The 19016-nt window shown below is 55.5% G+C and overlaps 1 protein-coding gene across 1 annotated transcript; it reads left to right on the forward strand.

Moving 5' to 3' along the window:
* Positions 1-5219: 5219 nt before the first annotated feature.
* Positions 5220-12460, forward strand: TOR4A (torsin family 4 member A). The gene is made up of 2 exons (XM_027739446.2): positions 5220-5393; positions 9613-12460. Exons 1-2 carry the CDS (start codon positions 5220-5222, stop codon positions 11236-11238), a joined length of 1800 nt encoding a protein of 599 aa, XP_027595247.1. The 3' UTR covers positions 11239-12460.
* The last annotated feature ends 6556 nt before the right edge of the window (positions 12461-19016 follow it).

The following is a 19016-nucleotide window of genomic DNA, read 5'->3' on the forward strand; positions in this document are numbered from 1 at the left end:
TGCAGGTGGATTTGTTGCTCCTGCAGTGCTTCCTCACCCCCAAGGGGTGTGGAGTGGTGTGTCCTCGCTGTGCCCCATCCCAGCAGCGTTCCAGCCCTGGCCATGCTGTGGAAGGGCACGGGATGAGCCTCATTCCTGCCCTGGCTTTTCCCAGCTGCCCTGATGGGATGGATCCATGGGGTGTGACGAGTTGGTCCATCCTGAGCCAGGGGATGAGCATTGCCACAGCTGAAGGGACCTGGAGTCTCTCCTCTCCCCACGGGAGGTCCCGGCACGGCGGAGCCAGAGCCACCAGCTGAGCTGCAGTGTGGTCGTTTCAAAGTGTTACAACAGGAAAAACTCTGCTTTAATGACTGCTTTGGCTTTTATGGAATGTCAAAGTCTTAAAATTAATTGAAACAAGCTGCAAATGTGATTTTTTTTCAGCCTGATAGAGGAAGCTGGGGGGAAAAAAAAAGGGCTTTGGGCTCTTCTTTCTGCTGTTTGCTGTGCAGTCGTGTTGCTCCAGGCTGGAGCTGCATCTGCTGGTTGAGGCAAAGCCCTGTCCCACGTCCCTTGCCTTCACAAATGTCTCCCCCTTTCGAAGAAAGAACTAAAAAACATTTATAGCTAAAAAATGCACGTAAAGTCATAGAATCACAGACTCACAGAATGGCTTGGGTTGGAAGGGACATTAAGGATCATCCAGTGCCACCCTCTGCCATGGGCAGGGACACCTTCCACCAGCCCAGGTTGCTCCAAGCTGCCCTTTAACACTTCTTTACTCAGCTGCTTGGAGATGGCTGCAGTTCCTCGGGGGTGTTTTACAGATGCCCTTGGTGACCAATGCAAACCCTTCTGTGCATCCTGTTTCACATGGGAAGGTGTTACTGTGGTTTTCTCTGATGATCACTCATGAAACGAGTCCACATAGATGGCACTGGGAGATTGTCCCACTGCTGTTATTGTCCCACTGCTGCAGGCACTTGCTGCTCTCCAATATTTTTGAAATTATTTCCCAAATTTCCCAGTTTTTTCCCTGATGTGCCACTTCCTTTTTCCAAAGTGAAAAGCAGACCACTGCTGGTCCCTGCCCTCTCTCACTGCCACCCTCGTGCTGGGCCTGGATGGTGCCTCATGGCACGGCCATGACCTTCCCTTTGGCCCCACTGTGTCTGGCACGTGAGGGGCTGAACCTGCCAATCCCATCTTTCTTAGTTTTTACCTCTTTTTTTGTTGTTTTAGTGAGGTGGGGATGGAGCTCAGCCGGAGGAGAAAGAAGCAGCAGCTTTAACTTGGGTTTTAGGAGCCATCATCTGACTCAGTGCCCCTTGAACAGCTTGAAAAGAAGAAATAAGATAAAAATCCTCTCACAAAGAGCACTCGGCCTCATTTACCTTGGTCTATTTATAAACTGTTTAGAAGGGCCACGATAACCCAAGCAGGATGCGGTGTCCCTGCAGGGGACATTCCCCGGCCCACGGATAAACTGTTTGGGTTATTTCAGATGTGTTAAAGCAGGGGCTGCTTGTGGAGGCTGGAAATTTTTGCTAAGGGTGAGATTGGGAAGAGTGAGGGGTCCAGCAACAGCCCTGGGACTGCATCTTGCCCAGGGAAATGCTGGATTTCCACAATTCCAAAGGGCTGACGGCGTGGAGGGGCCCTGGGGGAGCGAGGGGCTGCAGCAGCAGCAGTTCAGGGCAGATCAACCCAAGGTGGGTGATGTAAAACGAGAAAAACCCACCCTCCAGCCCAAGCCATTGCTAATGTGTCTGTGGAGCTGGTGGGTCACACTGCAGAAGGGCAGCTCCATGCTTGGGAAAAGGACCTTTGGCTCTGGGAATGACCCTGCAAGGCTGGATCCTGCACCTCTGCCAGGGGCTGCTGACCCCGTCTGCATGGGCAGTCCCACCCCAGGGGATCTGCTGCTCACCACGGATCAGATTATTTTATCATATACTTTTAGTTCTTCCCTTCTGGGGGCTGCAGGGCCTCTCGGGGGTTTCTGTATCCTCGCCCCATTTCCCCTTCTCCAGTTGCAGCCTCTCCCTTTCACTTTTGGGACTCCCTGCCCGCTCCAGGCTTTGCATCCATAGGCTGTGTTTCTGATCTCTACATCCATTTTCCTGACAGCTTTGCAGCTGGTTTTAGTTTCTTTTTTGACAGATTTCCTCTTTTTTGCAGAGGTTTTTCCTGACAAGACCAGTGCTGCAGGTGTGGGAACTACTGTTTGTCCTGGAGCTGCTGGGACTCACCCTGGACCCATTCTGGGCACCCACAGTCCCCTCAAAGGGACCTGCTGGCTCTGGGACGTTCATCCATATAATTCTGGCTTCCTGGGGTGCAGAAGGGTGTTTGCCCCCGAATGCAGCTGCTGCTACTCAGCCCTGAAGTGTTCAGGCTGAACAAGTCACATGCCAAAAAATGGAGAAAAACCCTAAAAGTGTCCTATAGGTCTGTGCCCAGCAGCACGAGGCCATATGGCTGCCCAAACTCTGGTGATGCCTCCTGGTGGGAACCAAACCAGGGGGTGTCCATCACCTGGGGGGTGCCCAAACCAGTGGGTACCAGTCAGAGACTGGTACCAAAATCTCAGCTCAGAGCTGCCATCTCTCTGTCGCCAGGACTTCCTTGCCCCGTGTCCCCCGGGTGCCCCCGGCGGGGCAGAGCCCTGGCAGAGGCTGTGTTTGCACAGGATTTGCATCCGTGGCCGCAGGAAGGGCCGTGGCCCCGCGGCTCGTCCCCATCCCGGCCCGGCGCCGTCTCCTCCCTTCGTGGGGCCCCGACGGGGGGGTCGGTCCAGCCTCGGCACCATCGGGGACACGGGGAACAGGTCCCGCGGTGAGTGGGGGACTGGGGCTGGGGGGAGAGAGGGCTGATCCCGCTGCACCCCTGCAGAGACCCCTCTGCCCCCCCCGCTCTGCTCACACATGGCCCCCCAAAGCACTGCCCCCCAACTCCACTGCCCCCAATGCCCACATGTGCCCCTCCCTTTTGCACAGCTCCCCCCAGGCACACAGCCCTCTCTGTTGTAGGGGGGGACTCCCCAATGTGCTGCCCCTCATACACTGCCCCAGCAGCCCCCACCCCACTGCAGTGCCCCCCACGTACAGCACCCCCAGCTCACTGCCCCTGTGCCTGTGTGTGCCCCCCAGCATGTCCCCTCCCCATGGCACAGCAGCTTCCCACACACTGTGGGGTGCTGGAGGTCCCCAGAGCCCCATGGGGGGGACACAGCACAAGGCAATATTTTGGCTGGGAATGTGGGCAGGGGCTGTTTTCCACCATCCTGCCCCCCGACAGGGCACGCTGGGGAGACATCCCCCCATGGGACACCTCTTGGTGCCAGCCCTGCCCCTGCCCTCCCCAGGTGCTCCCTGGATGTTTTGGCAGCCACTCCAGACTGAGCTGGTGATTTTGGAGGGCATTGACACCAGGATGGTGTCCCCAGCCCTGCATCACCCCATCACCCCACAGTTCTGCTGGGCCCTGGGTCAGGCACAGCCTGGCAGTGGCTGTGCTGCCCCTCCAGATCCTTGTCCCCAAGTGCCATCGAGCTCCCCCAGCACCGTGGGGGTCCCAGGGTGCTCAGTCCCACGTCCCTGTTGTCACCAGGAGCTCCTCACCCTCTGCTCCAGCCGTGGCCCCAGCAGTGCTCTCTGTTCCCAGCTCAGGAGGGGTTCAGCACCCCCATTTCCTGGGCAGGGTGCACATCCCTCACGGGCACTTCCAGCCCTGCTTCCACCCTCCCTGGGTTTCCTGCTGCATTTTGGAGGCTTCCTGCCCCCTCAACAGGGTGCTGGAAGGGATCAAGCTCCTTCCCAGTTACAGCAAGACAGTTTTTTCTGGGCTGTTGAGGTTCACTGACAGCCCTCAAGAGAGGGTGGCAGCTTCTTGCTCCTCTAATTTTGCTTCTTTTAGAGTTTCTTTGGGGGGCATTGTGTTTTGGGTTTTTTTTTTCAAATGGTTTTCAACCATGCTGCTCAGAGGAAGCTCTTCCTTCTCAAAAACCTGAACTAGCCAGAAAAGCATCTTTCTTCATGGCTGCTCCCAAAACTTCCTCCTGAAGGGACCTCTGCTCGGGGTCAGCCCTGCCGTGTTCCCCGACCCCCAGGGCAGCTCCCAGACACTTTGTGCCAGTGGCTTTGCTCCAGCTGAGCTCCTGCACCTTCATGACACAGAAATCCCCACATTTGCAAGGATTTGTTAGGCAAATCCCCACTGGCCCCAGCAGAGGCACATCCAGCTGCCTGGCATGGGGCTGGAGAGACTTTGTGAGTCCAGGCTGGGGACCCCCTGCTTGGAGCATCCCCTTACCCAGCCAGGTTGGGATCTGTGCCATGATGCTTCAAAACATCCCAAATCCGTTTTTTTCCCCCTTATTTTTGGTCTTGTGCAGCTGGAGGGAGCAGGTGCCAGCTGAAGGGTTATTCAAAAATAGGAGCTTGAAATGCCAGCAAGAGACTGCTTTGGGCTGCTCTGGCTTGACCAAATAAATGGGCTTGTTTTGGGGGAAAAAAGCCTTGGCCGGGTTGTGCAAGCGCAGGTGAGAGGTGGGAGTTTCCAGGGCGTGTTTGTTAGGGCTAAAAGAAAGGTGAGTGCAGGTGGAGGTGAGGAGGAGCCTTTGCACCGCTGGGTACAGAAACACCCCCGCTGCTTCCTTCTCTCTGAGTGCAGCCGATGGACGAAGTGGTTTTCCCCAGGGAGTTTTTGTGCCCACACCAGAACTCGGTCCCACAGCAGCCGTGCAGCCTGGCCCGGGCTGTCCCCGGGTCCCCACGTCCCCGTGTCCCCACGTCCCTGTGCTGCAGGGCCAGGGCTGCCGAGGGGCCAAAACCCTCCGTGGGGTCGGGAGGGCCGGGGGGCAGCGGAGCAGGACCCGCCCAGGGACAGACCAACCGACCGCTCCGGACCCGCTGTTTTTTTCCAGACTCGCTGTTTTTACAGACAATCCTTTTCCCCATATTCCCTCTATGTTCTGCTCTCCCCGTTTTCCTGCTGCCGAGGTCTCTCCCCCCGATGACCTCCCTTGGCAGCGTCACCGCTCTGACCTTTTCGGTGACGGGCTCCTGGCTCATGACTAATGACACCCCGGAGGGTGGGGATGTTTTGCCCACACTCTGGGCTCTCGGGGCGGTGAGGGCGATGAGCTCATCCCGCTGTTCGGACCCGCGTTCGTTCGCACCGTGTGGCGGGGTCTGAGCGACGGCGGGGAGAAGGAACCGGCCGGCGGCCATCCCATGGCACGGGGAGAAGGAAGTGCTGCTGTGGGCCACTCCTCCTCACATTTCCTCTCTGGGGACGCTTTTCTGCCGATGAGAGCAGGGCCAGAGCAGCCGCCGGCCCGTGCGAGGCCGCAGGCTCCGCTGGGCGGACGGAGGGGAGCGACAGTGACCGGCCCCGACGGAGCCCCTGTGGGTAACTGCGCTGGGTTCGGCTCCCCCGCCCTGCTCCCCACCCCTCGGGGGCTCACCGGGGCACCCCCCGGCCCCTTCGAGCCCCATCTCCCCGGCGCTGCCTTCTGCGCGTCCCCGGTGACTCCTTTCCACCAAAAGCCGCCCCAGTTTTGGGGGGATGCTCCTGTTCCCGATTGTTTTAGGATGCTTCGGGCGCTTTCCCTCCGCTTGCTGCCCTTCCCGTCGGTCTTGGCTTTGCTGCCCTTCCCGTCGGTCTCGGCAAAAATTAGGGCTGTGCATCCTGTTATCACGGGGCCGGCGGGGTTCGGTGGTGAACGGGCTTTTGGGGGAGCACAGGGAGGAGGTTTTATGTCGCCTTGGTTGTCTCCCTGTGCTGTTTTTGGGGAGGGTGGACGCCTGCACACCCCCAGCTCCAGCCCTGAACCGAACCACGTTGCTCAGCTTGCTCCCAGAGGGGGCCCCCGGGGAGCTGCAGCTCGGGGTGCCGGGGCCCTGCTGGCCTTTGCCAGCATCCCGGATTTCTGCTCCCAGCCACTGATCCCTGTGATCCACAGCTGCCTCTACAAGGGGCTCTTTTGTTCTGCCTTACCCCTGGAAATGCTCATTTTTGGATGGAGGGGCTCGGATCCCACCTGGGGGCAGGGGGGTGTCAATCGTTAGGCTTTTCCAGCTGTTCCCTTTTCCCAGCAACTTTGCTAACCCAAGGAGCCTTAGACAGGGGTGCAGCTCCCCCTTCTCCGGTGCCATCCTCGGGATTCAGCAGCACTTTAACCAGGGATATGTTTCCCCAGCTGGCATCTCCTGCCAACAGAGCACTTCCCACCGGCGGTGCCGGGGGCTGCCCCATCCCGCTCCCCTCCCTCTGCCTCCGGCTGCCCACACAGGCTCCTCTGTTGTGGAAACCTTGTTTTGGAGGAGCAGGGTGACACACGAATGCAAACACTGGGGGAAGAGCGAAAGGAGGAAAGCTGGAGGCTCTTCAGAAGCGTTTCCAAGTGCAAGTTCTCCTGCAGTGTCCGGGCTTGGCACAGAGCAGTGACTAATGGTGTTTACACGAGCACTGGGATGCTGCAGACTGAATTCCCAGGTTCTCTTTCCTATGCTTTTCACCAAACAGTAAATTAAACTGCCCAGAGTGCACTGCTGAAGGCTGGCACAGCCTCCTGCCCCGGCCCTGATCCGACACTGAGCGTGCAGGGGCTGCTCTTAGAAAATTCCAGTCCTATGCAAATATCAGCAGGTATTGGGGACTGAGTCATGGCATTAACAGGGTTATTATATGCATGACTGGACAGATTCCTTACTGAGGATGGGATTTTGTCTTTCTACCCTGCCTTGCTTGGCTCGTCTGGAGGGTTGGGCATCCTGTGCTGGTGGTGGGATGGATGTGCTGTTTGGGCTCTTGGCTTTTGGGTAAGAGGGTCTTGAGCATCTTCTGGCTAAATCAGCTCTCAGTCCTCACTGCTTCCCATCAGCCTTGCAGGGATTTCAGGCTCTCTGCATGGACATGGCAGTGGGAGCATCTGTTCTGGGTGTGAGGAGTGAAATCACTTCATGCTTCAGCTGGGGCTGCATCCAGCACCATCCATGGGGAGTGCTTGGGGTGTCCCATGTTTCCCTGCCAGGAGAAGCCTTCCAGGACTGAAAGGGAGCCTATGACCAAATTTTCAGCAGGGTCTGTTGTGATAGGACAGGGGGTGATGGTTTTAAACTAAAAGAAGGTGGATTTAGATTAGATATAAGGAAGTTTTTTACAGTGAGGGTGGTGAGGCCCTGGCACAGGTTGCCCAGAGAAGCTGTGGCTGCCCCACCCCTGGAAGTGTCCAAGGCCAGGTTGGACGGGGCTTGGAGCAACCTGGGCTAGTGGAAAGTGTCCCTGCCCATGGCAGGGGGATTGGAATGAGATGAGCTTTAAGGTCCCTTCCAACCCAAACTTTTCCATGATTCTATGTTCTTTCTGCTCCCTAAAACTTTTCCACAGCCTCCCCCTGGCATTTAACCAGCTCCCTCTACACCTGCATGTGTTTGGGGCTGAGAAAGCTTCCCCCTGTGTTTGTGTGGATGTGTGGCAGGGCCCAGAGGGTTGTCTCAATCCCAGGCTGAGCTCTGCAGTGTCCCAGCTCCCTGGGGACCAGTGCTGGTCTGTGCCACAGGGGCTGCTCCCCAGCTGCTCTGGGGACAGCCATCCATTTGGGGACCCTCAGGCCCTGCGTGAGCAAGGCAAAGTGTGCAGGATGGAGAGGAGCAAGGGTGTGATGGCAGCGTGGTGCGAGGACAGCCCAGGGCTCCCAGTGGTATCCTGGGTGATGGTTGCATCCTGTTCTCCTTCCTGGTGCTGCCTCAGGGCCTCCTCTGGATCCCGTCTGGCTGGTTTTGCCTTTGCACACCAGATCCTGCACAGGGTCAGGAATTAGGTCAGCAATTAGCACTCAGGGTTAATTGCTACACAGCAGTGGCAGGTCCAGCGATGAGCGCTGGACTCACCTGGCTCGGTTCACCCAGCCACTGGCACACGGTCCTGAGACCCACCTGTCCCTGGAGTGGGGGTGAAGGCTTCACTCGCACGTCCCAGCATTTCAGAGGAGCCAGGAAAGGTGCAGGGTGAAGCCAGGAGGCTCTGGGAGTGTTTCCTGGTGCCTGTGGCTCCTGGGTGCCCTCGGGCTCAGAGCGTGCCGGCGTCAGCCTCAGCCTCACCTTCTCTGGAGCGTGACTTCGTGCAGGTTGGTGACTTCCTGCTGAGCTGAAACGAGTTAATAAGAAACCCTCTGGGACCTCCTCCTCCCCAGAGACGTGGTGCTTTGGCAGGGTCGATTTTTCTGGGTGATGAAAGCAGCTTTTCCCGCCCTGCCCGCGCCGGTTTCCTGCTCTCGGGGCCGGCGGCGTCACCGCAGCAAACCATCCCTTGCGTCAGTGCTGCTGCGGTCCAGAGGTGGAGGAAAAGCACCCTCCCACTGTGACACAGCTTCTGCCACCACCAGCTTCGTGCCAGGCAGGCACAGAGCCCTCCCTGGTGCTGCAGCACGTGGAGGTGGTTGTGTGTGGGGTCCTGTGCCGCGTGGCTGCAGCTGGGGCTGGAGGGCTGTGTTCTCCTGGAGGCTTCCCCAGTGGGGCTGTGCTTCTTGTCATCACACCCCGCTGCTGGAGCCTCTCCTGTTCCTCCTTCTTTGCCAGCTGAGGTTTGTCCATGTGTTCTTCACGCAGAGGGGTGTTCCCAGGGTGATCGTGTCCCTGCACTCTCCTGTGCAGCTCTGGGGTCTCCTGTGGGAGGGACACAGAGGCTGCTGTGTGTCCAGGGGTGGGAGTGTGTGGGCACATGGGGCAGGGTTGGGCTGGGGGGGTATCAGGGTCACAGAATCATTAAGGTCGGAAAAGATCTCTGAGATCCTCAAGTCCAACCTGTGACCCAACCCCACCTTGTCACCCAGCCCATGGCACTGATGCCACATCCAGGCTCTGCTTAAGCACCTCCAGGGATGGGGACTCCACCCCCTCCCTGTGGGGCAGCCCTGCTCCTCTCCCCGCAGCCATGTGCTGCTGACAGACTTCGTCACACCCATATTGGTCCCCTGCAGCCTCTCTGAGCCCTTCCCATCCAGGGGCAGCTCTCCCTGCTGGCAGGGCTGGTGCTGCTTGGCATACCCATTGGAACAGCTGGGGAAAATCCTCCCCCTGGGAGATGCTGTGCCACCACAGCCAGCATGGCAAGAGTCTTTCCACAGGCTTACTCCCACACCCTGAGAGGTCTCTGTGGGTTCACAAGTGACTGTTCCCTAGAGGGGTGGGGGTGTGTGCTGGCACAGGGGTGTGGCTTTGTGTCTGCCTTAAATTTAGCAGGTGTAGGGAAAGAGGACTGGGTGGTTCTGGTTCAGAGCATGGGTCAGCCTGTCTTGCTGTCCTGCCTCTTCCTCATGGTGGAGCCTCTGGCCTTGGCCTCCCCCAGCTCTGACCTTTCCTTCTGCACTTGAAGGCAGGGTTGGTTTTGTATTATGCATTTGCATTTATTTATACTGAATTTCATCTGTGGTTTTGCACATCTAGACTACCTTCCAGAAAGTTAGCTTAGGTCTGAAAGTCTCTCTCTGCCACCTCGCCACTGCTGATTGCTACAGGTAATTGTTCTGTCCATCAGAAAGTGGGTTATCTGTCTAATTTCACTGTCATTGGTCACTTCCTGATCTGACAAAGATTGATCTTATATTGTTCTTCTTCTTTTTAGAGAGATGATGTGAATGGGCTGCAAGAACCTGACGAGATGGATGGAGATCTGCCCTGTGCTGAGGTGGATGGAGCAGTGTCCTCTGCCACAGCAGCAGATCTGGGAGGGGAGATGCCCTGTGTGGAGAGTTATACTGAAGGAGAAGTGTCCAGTGCCCAGAGAGATGCAGGAGAGATGACCAGCACAAAAGAAGAAGAAGCTTGTGCTGAGGGCAGTGTGGAAGGAGAGATTCCTGGCACTGACAGCGACAGGGAAGGAGAGAATCCAGGCACTGATAGTGATGGGGAAGGGGAGATGCCCTGTGCTGAAAGTGATGCAAAGGAAGAGGCATCTTGCTCTGAGAGCGATGGGGAAGAAGTACCAGAACCTGGAATCCCTGCTGCTTCAAGGAAAATAGCTTCTCTTTCCTCTCCCCTGCGGGCGATCATCCGCCTGCGGCAGCGCTACCGCCTGCAGAAGAAAAGCCGCCTGCACTTGGAGCTCCCTCGGGAAAAGCCTGCGGAGTTTGTCCACACGAGGCTGCTCCAAAGGCAGCTCTCCCTGAACAGAACTGGCCTGTATGGCCCTTCCATGTCCCTCTTTAACCAGACAGGCTTTGAAAGCTCCCAGTACTTCACCTTCGACACGTCGGTGGAGCAGCACGCGATGAAAAAGTGTCGGCGGAAGAAGAGCCGAAGGAAATCTAGGATGGTCCTCTATCCAGACAAAACAAAAAGGTACCTTCCAACAGAGGAGAAGAGCAAGGCAAAACGCTGCCTCTTCTTGCTCATGGCCATCATGTTCTTCCAGATTCTCAATGCAATAGAGAACCTGGATGATAACCTCCAAAAATACGACCTGGATGGTTTGGAGAAAACAATGCACCGGGAAGTATTTGGGCAGAAGGTCGCTGTGGAAAGCATTGTGGAATTACTGAAAGACTATCTGGCTACCCACATCCACAACAAGCCTCTAGTCATCTCTTTAAACGGCCCAACAGGAGTGGGGAAGAGTCACGTTGGCTGGCTGCTGGCCAAACATTTTCGTTCCGTCATGGCCAGTGACTTTGTGCTGCAGTACTTTGTAATGCACCACTGCCCCAGCGGGGGGGATCCTCTGGCGTGTGAAATAGATCTGTCAGAGAAGATTTCTGACATCGTTACAAGAGCTGAAATAGAGGAGAAGACGCCCCTGTTTATTCTGGACGAGGTGGAACTCATGTCTCCGGTCCTGCTGGATACTCTCAGCCGATTCTTCGAACCCAATCAAACCAACGAGTTCCTCAATGCCATCTACATTTTAATCAGCAACATAGGAGGTGGTGAAATAACCAAGTTCCTTATCCAGAACGACTCCGCTGAGCTCCTGCGTCAGCACCGGGGAGCTGAAGAGCTGGTGAGCATCATCCAGCCGGTGCTGAGCGATGTCCACCCCCTCTGGAAGTCTGCAGACATCGTCCCATTTGTTCTGCTGGAGAAGACTCACGTCATAAACTGCTTCCTAGAGCAGATGAGGAGGGAAGGGCTGTACCCCGACCAGAAGCACCTTGAACATTTAGCGAATCAGCTCAGTTACTACTCGACAGGGGACAAGCAGTACTCCAGGACAGGCTGCAAGCAGGTTGTGGCCAAAGTCAACCTCCAGTAGGGATTTACTGCAGAGAGACCAAGCCCTGCTCTCAGGATTGGCCACACTGTGGGTTTATGGAGGGGTACGTTACATCAGGCTGTGGTCAAGGTGTCCTTTCTCAGCCCTGCACCGACTCTGTCGCGGTCAAGGTGGAGGGATGGCAGCCCAGACAACCCTGTTCTCCTCCTCAGGCTTCACTTGTTCCTGATGTTCCGTGAATAAGGAAGGGCAAGAAAGCCCAAACCACCTCCCAATAACTGTGAGGTGCTTTGTTCCTCACGTTCTCGTTGGGATACTTGTCATTAGGGAGTTGTGAGGTGGCACCAAAAGCTGCAGGACCCAAAGAGGAGGATGAAACAATTCCTGGGTCGCTGCCCCTGCAGAACACGTCGCCTCACGTGTCTCACTCCCTCCCAGGCTCACAGTCACCAGCTCTTTGCTGTTCTTGGTCCTGGCTGGTGTGTGCAGAGCAGAGGCAGGGCTGGACACCTGGGGGAACTGAGAGAATTTGTGGCTCCTGCTCCCCCAAATCACGGGCAGCCAGAGCTCTGCTGTCCGCACCTCCTACGTGACCACATCCTCGGGAGAGCGCTTTGTGGATCTGCTCCTGGGCTGTTGATCTTCTGAGCTCATACCTGAGCTCACCTTTGGCACCTGCAGTGAGTTTTCTGCCCTGCAGGTCTGTTTGGGCTCGCCTTGGAGCCTGCTGGGCCGTGCCAGCCGGTGCAGGAGTAACCTCCAGATTGTTTCAGGTCTGGTGGTGACAACTCGTCCCCAGAGCTCTTCTGCTTTTTGCTCCGGGCCCACGTCACTGTGCTCGTTATCTGGAAAGCCCAGAATAGCAACTGATGTATATTAAGCAACACACACTGGAAAAGACAGTTTGGGCTGCCTGGGCCTGTGCAGTGGGAATGCTGGGCTTGTTCCCAGTCCTGTGAGGCCAAGAGGAGGCTCTTTGCCAGCAAGACCCAGGTGAGAATTCAGCCTGGGAGCACCTCGGGAAGAGCACATGTCCATGTTTTGAGCAGGCAAACTGAGCAGGTATTTATGACATCGTTTTTTTCAGGTTTTGGTTTTGTGCAAGGTTTCTACAATTTGCTGTGAATTCCCACATAGGTAGCCCCGTGGATGTTTGCACTGGGTGTTTGATTCACCTCTTGCTAATTGTTGGTCTCCAAAGACTCCATCACAAACCCCTGCTTCCAGAGCTGTTGTCAGGAATAAACCCAAACTATCCTGAATAAAACAATTCAAAGTGCATTTCCTTTATTGGACTGAAATGTGGTTTTCCTCTCAAATTTCTCTGGCACTGCCATGCCTGTGCTTCCCGGTGGCTTGGACTGGGGGCAAGAACTACAGCTTTGCTGCAGGTTTTTTGCAGGCCACCTCGAGGTGCTCCTGGTGAGCCCAGTCCCAAACCCACACAGGGCAGCAGTGCCACAATCTGGGCACTCCACAGCTCCTCCATCTAAGCCACCTCCTAAATTCAAGTGTCCTCAAAAACCAATGTGTGTGAGCTGGTTTTCATAGCTTAGAGAGATTTTACTACCAGGACAGTTAAGATGTTTTTATCCTGGATAAGGCACAACTCAGGAACCAGGATTCTCCTCCTCTTCCAGCTGGGAGAGGGAGAGATGTTAGTTCTGTTTTTTCAGCCAAGGTCTCTTGTTTCTAAACACCCACCCATGGGGTGTTTAGTTTTGCCAGAAGTCCCTGGGTGCCTCTGCACCAACCATCACACCCTGAGAAAGGTGAGGGTGACTTCAAGTGGAGCTGAGCATCTGCAGAGCTTGTTTCCAACCCTCTAAGACTCACCTGCCCTAAACCAGGGGGCCCAGCCCTTCCCTGAGTGAGCTGCCTGAGTTTTGCTGAGGCACCACAGCCCATGGCTTTGTACCCACCAGGAGCTGCACGCTGGGTCACCATGAGCAGCTCAGCACCCTTGGGTGCAGCAGCAAAAGGCCCCTCATGGCTCTGCTTGGGCAGACCAGGGACATACTGCACTCTCTTGCCTCCCCCTCTATCTCACCCCACTTCTGCACATCAAAACCCTCTCAAAGCAAAGCTGTCCTGACGACTTTGCACAAGGCTTTGGGTGCCCTGTGCACCTTGAAGACCTGCCAAGGTCTTTGCCTCCCACAAAGCTCCTCTCAGTGCTAAGAAGGGGGGAAGGGGGGCTCAGCTTCCTTTCAACCCTCCCCATGCCCCCAGTTCACACAGAATCACGGAATCTTTAAGGGTGAGAAGACTTCCAAGATCATCAAGTTGAACCTTCAGTGGCATTCCTGTACCTCTGGAGGCCTTTCTCAGCACAGGAACCTCCAGGGCACGGAGAGGACTTTCCCTGCCAGAAGACAAGGATGTCTGGCCAGGTTGTCCCCAGTCCCAGCATGTCCCATGACTCATCCCAGCTCAAATGGCTCTTCATGTTGTCCCCAAGCCCAGCCTCCCCCAGGATCCCAGCTCTGTCCATACTGTCCCTGGCCCCAAGCTTCCCTGAAATCCCCTGCAAAGCCACCAGCCCCTCCAAGGCTTTCCAGGCAGTGGAACTGGCACGTGGGTGATCCACAGAGCTGGGCACCAGGATGGCTCCTTCCTCAGTGCTGGGCAGAGGGAGCTGGTCCAAGGGAAGGGAGCATTGAGGAGAATGAAACCTCCTCATCTCCCACACTGGCTGTGCCAGGCCTGCTGAGGTTCTCCACCTTTGCTCATGACAGGAGCACTGTCCTGCTGTGTCAGCCACGAGAACCTCTGCAGGAGCTGACATCAACTCCCACACTTACACTTACCTACCTCCTCCAGATTACACCCTGGCACACCCACTGAGGGCCCAGATGATGAGCCTGGGTTAGGAATTAAACAGGTAATCCTTCAAATTCCAAGGCTGGAGTTTGGGGACCAAAGGACAAAGTGGCTTGTCCTTGGTTCCACCCCCCAGCCAGGCTCTCCCATCTTTCCTTAGTGGTTCCTGAGAAAGGGCTGGAAGCTGGAGACCAGGTGGCCCACAAATTGATTCTACATGAGGTTTCAAATATGCAAAGCACTGGCAGGAAGGAGACAGCAGTGCTTGGTTCTCCCAGCCTTTCTAGGGCAGAGTGTGGAGTTGGCTCCAGAGGCTGGGAGGTTTTTATTTTATGTGCAAGAAGCTTTGGGATGATGCTCTCAGGCATGTGGGACTGACTCTTGGAGAGTGTGATTCTTGGGGATGGGCCTGTGCAGGGCTGAGGGTTGGACTCCATGATCCTTGTGGGTCCCTTCCAACTCAGCATATCCTGGGATTCTGTGATATGGTGACAATGAACTGCTTTCACCAAACTTGGAGCCCTCCAGGCAGGGACTCTGTGGTCGGGGTTCCCAGGACACTCCTGTGGATCCTGCAGGGATGGGGCTGTGTCCTCTGTGCAGTGCAGGGCTGGGGGAGCAGCAATGGGATGTGCCCTGTGTTTCTCCATGGACATGGCCCAGCTCCAGCCAGAGGAAGGCGGGTGCATGAACACGTTCTGCATGAGCTCTGGATAACTTCAGCTGCCTCCAGGAGGAGAGGTTGGTATTTAAATATTCCTAAAAAGGACCTAATCCCAGCTGCCTCTGTTAATCAAAGCAGCCTGTCTAAAGCTGCCTCCAGAAGTGGCTGGCGGGGCCAGCCTGGCTGTGAGGCTGAGTGCTCCTGGGGTTTCCCTGCACCACGGGAAGGTGCTGCAGGGATGACACAGCTCTGGCCCAGAGCTCTCTGTTACCCCACAGCATCACACCAGCCTCGCTGGGCTCCCTGAGCTTTCCAAGCACTGTTTCCCTGGAGCTGCTCCCACTGCACTGTGCCCACCCAGCAGGGCCTTGTCCTCACTGCTGGTGCCTCTGGCTCTCCCAGGGCACCACAGAGGATCTGTGATGTTGGCCCAGCTCTGAGCAGCGTTTGCAGAGAGATGCAAAGGAAGGTGCCACTTGCAAGGGGTGCAGGGGGACGGTGAGCCCATCTCTGTGTACACCAGTGATGTGCCCTTTATGCACAGGGCAAGGAAAAGATGCTGCCAGTCTCTGGAAGGGTCTGTGCTTTGCTGCTTTCTTTCCTGTGGTCATCACTAAAAAGACAAGGTAACACCAGGAAAGCAGATTTTGACCCCAGTGACAGCAGGGGAAGATCAGGGGCTGCAGCAGGGGAGGAAAGAGCTGGGACAGCCCAGGTAACTCAGGGCTTTCCCAGTGGCTGTGAATGGGGCAATTCCTCTGAGGGTGCAGAGGGAATGGCTTTTGAGACCACACAGTGATGGGGTGATCCTTTGAAAGGTGGAGAGAGGAAAAGCACCCCCTCTCCTTGGGAATGAGGAGGAGGCACAGGCAAATACCTGTGAGCATCTGGGAGAGGGGGGAGAAAAAACATCCAACATTTTTCAAGGTAAGTTGTAACCACAGAATCTAATTTCCTCCTCTGACAGGATATTCAAAGAATAGCTCTTAATAGTTACTAGGATGAACTGGAAAGAGTTTTCCAGAGCTGGGGAAACGAAATATTCCATAAATGGTGGAGAGGACAGAGTCAGACACGGGGACAGACACAGTTAGAATTTAGAGAGGACGGGGAGATGAGAGGCATGCAAGCATTGCAGGAGACAGGCTTGGGATGAAAAGCATAAACTGGAGGAAAGGTCTGAAGGAAGGTGCTGCAGAGGAGGGTGGGAGTGAGCAAATGCACGTTCCTGGATAGGGAGGGTGAAGGGATGAAAGCAAACCAAGCCTGGGGGGATCGAGGCACCTGAGCTCTGCAGGAGGGATAATACCCCGGGTTTCGAGAATGGCAAACATCCATTAGAATGTATAAATAGGTGTGTTGCATATGCAAGAGATGAAGTAATGTGGGGCCACGCTGGAGCAGCGTGGCCATATTTGGGCACCTCGTGGGGTGGAGGGAGACCTCGGCACCAGCATCCTGCTGGGAAGAGGGAGCAGGACGAGAGGGGGAGTGAGGAGCCCCGGGAAGCGTCTCAGGTGAACATGATAAGAGGTTTCAAATATGCAAAACACTGGCAGGAAGGAGACAGCGGTGCTTGGTTCTCCCAGCCCTCCTCGGGCAGGGTGTGGAGTTGGCTCCAGAGAAAGAGATTTATGTAAAACTTTTGGAAAACTGCTGTAGCTGCAGGAGTGAAGCACCAAAACGGATCGACTGGGGAGGCTGCAGAGTTGCTGCCACTGAGGCTGGGGGTAGAGGAGGATGGTTTAGCCAAAGACACAGGATTTTGCCTCGGTGGTCTCAGGACTTTGCCTGTCCCCTGTCACCCCTCGTGCCTGTCAAGGGTTCAGCTGGAACTTTCTCCCACCCAGCACTCAGCTGCTCTCACTTGCAGTCCTTGGTCTTCAGAGGTTACACCAATTTAACATCACTCCTCTGTAAGGGATTTGCCTCAGTTCCTAAGATACCTGGATTTAGGTGCAAAGTTTCAGGCACCTGCATCTGAAAACTGTCAGCCTGGAAAAGTGTGGTGAGATCAGCAAGGCACTGCCCAAGTGGATTGATTTCCCAGGGTGGGACGGGTTAGAAGGACAAGGGACTCAGTCATCCTTGAAACTAGAGGATGCAGAAGAGGTAATCGGATAATAAACTAATCTGGAACCTCATTTACTTCCTCTTGATGCTTTTCTCTCATCAATTCAGTTTATTAGTATATATTAGGTATTATTTTAGGGTCTGTATTTAGAGCTACCTCAAAGGACTTGTAGCCACCTCCAAGAAGCACCTGCAGAAAGGGCAGCCCTTCCCAGTATGGGCCAGTATTCACCAGTTACAGATGTGGAGCTGGTCGGTGTCTCCCTGTGTCACTGGGCAGGAGCAGAGCTCTGCACTGTGGGACTTGGCATCAGCTCCTGCTGCTCCTCCAGCTGTGGAGATCACAGCACAGAGCCACTCACTGCTCCGTGCAGGATACACACAGTGCAGGATCCTCTGTGGATGCTAATTTGAATTTGCTCACACTGTGCTTCCTGTGATGTCTTATCAACTGATCCCTCAGGCTGGGATTCAGCTGCCCTAATTTTGGTATCTTGAGGAACTCTTGAGTAATTCTGCCTGGGATTTCCCCAACCCTTCCTCCTGAAAAGAGCCTGCCCAGGAACCCAGGCCTGGGAAAACACTGCCTGGAAAACCTTCCCTGAGCCACAGCTCGTGCTCTGGGCTCCCTGGGCAGGGTTGGACCCCTGGTGCCCGTGCAGCCCTCAGGTTCTCCCAGCCCCCTGCAGTTCTGTGCTCCTGGATGTGCCAGCACAGTGCTGAGGGGATCTACCCCTGCTGCATCCCACCCCAACTGCCCAGCCATCCTCACCCAACATCTTCCATCCAGGACAGAGGGATTCCTCAGGAATTCCTGCAGGACACACTCATGCTGGGCAGCAGCTGTGGGACAGTCCAGCTTAGTTTGGGGTGGCAGTGTGGAAGCCATTGCTGTGCTGACTGTGGGGCACCTTTGTGGGTGCCTTTTGCCCTGCACTTGGCTTTTATTGGTGATACTGCATCTCCCTGCTGGGCCTTTTCCCTGGGGATGAGCCTGGAGGGAGCACCATGTTCTCCCCAGCTCCCAGCCTTGCTGCTCCAGCCTGGGACACCTCACCAGATCCCCACAGCTCCTGTTAACTTTTGGCACCAGCTACAGCTTCCCAGAGGGGCACAAGGGATCCATCCTCCACCAGATTTTGTCACCTGACCCCCCCTGAGGTGACTGCACACTTTTTGTGGCCAGCAAGTGATATGTGAAAGAAAGCAGAGCATTAATTGCAGCCAAACCCTCTGTTTTCACCTGTACCTTTGCCCCCTCTTGCTCCTACAATGTGCTGCACTATCCAAATGCTCTCAACTCACACCAGACCTGTGTGGTATCTCACCTGTTCTTCTGAACTGAGATAAAATAAATTCAAAATCCTGGAGAAAGATATTCCCAGTACTTATGATTTCCTTTTTAACCTTCCAAGCCACCCAATACAAGATGTGTGCAGCAGGAGTTGCAGGTATAACTGTCTGAAATCAGCAAATAGGATGTCACATTCCCAGCCAGCCCTCCCCAGCTTCCACATTTCCCAAGCCCGTGGCCAAAGGGGGACGTAACAACTCTTAGCTGGCACAACTTGGCATTTCTATCATGTGCCTTTTCAGATCTATCACAGCAAACTGCCCAGTTCCTCCTGAGATGACTTCACTCATTCTCCCTGTGGGATCAAGGTTTCTGAGTCCTGGACTTGCTTTGCCTTTGACAAGGTCCTGCCATCCCTCTGGGTGCCGTGGGGGCCTTGGAAAGTCACTTCTGAGCTTTTTCTTCGAGGATAAGCTGGTCCTTGGCTTCAAGGTTGTTGCTTCTCCCTCCGAGGCGAAGAAGGGCTCGTGTGCCTTGGGTTTGCTCCAGCCATTCCGGGTGATGTAATGAGGTTCCTGCCCCTCCCTGCAGGTCTCTTCAGCACAAACAGCACCAACAGCCCTGGATTCCTGGGTGGCTCGAGGTCAGAACACAATGCTCAGTGTTGCAGAGCACCTTTGCCTGACGTGACCTGGTGTCCTCAGCTCCATCAGTGCTGTGCCCTCTGTCGTCTTCAGCTGCAAAAGCCACTCCATGCTGCTCCTTTTGTTCCCATGACCCATGCAACCTCCCTTTATGCCAAACATCCAGCACCTCCACCTCTGAATGCTGCTCCTGATGCACCCACAGCTCAGTTTTTGCCTTTGGTGATCACTGAAGTCTCTGGGTTAGAGGGGGTGGATGAAAATCAATTCCTTGGATCCAGCTCAACAGATGTTTTTTCTTCTCCTTGCACCTGGTGGG

This window comes from Pipra filicauda, unplaced genomic scaffold (genome assembly GCF_003945595.2).
Source record: "Pipra filicauda isolate LSUMZ 115617 unplaced genomic scaffold, ASM394559v2 scaffold609_size223957_pilon, whole genome shotgun sequence".
Lineage (NCBI taxonomy): Eukaryota > Metazoa > Chordata > Aves > Passeriformes > Pipridae > Pipra > Pipra filicauda.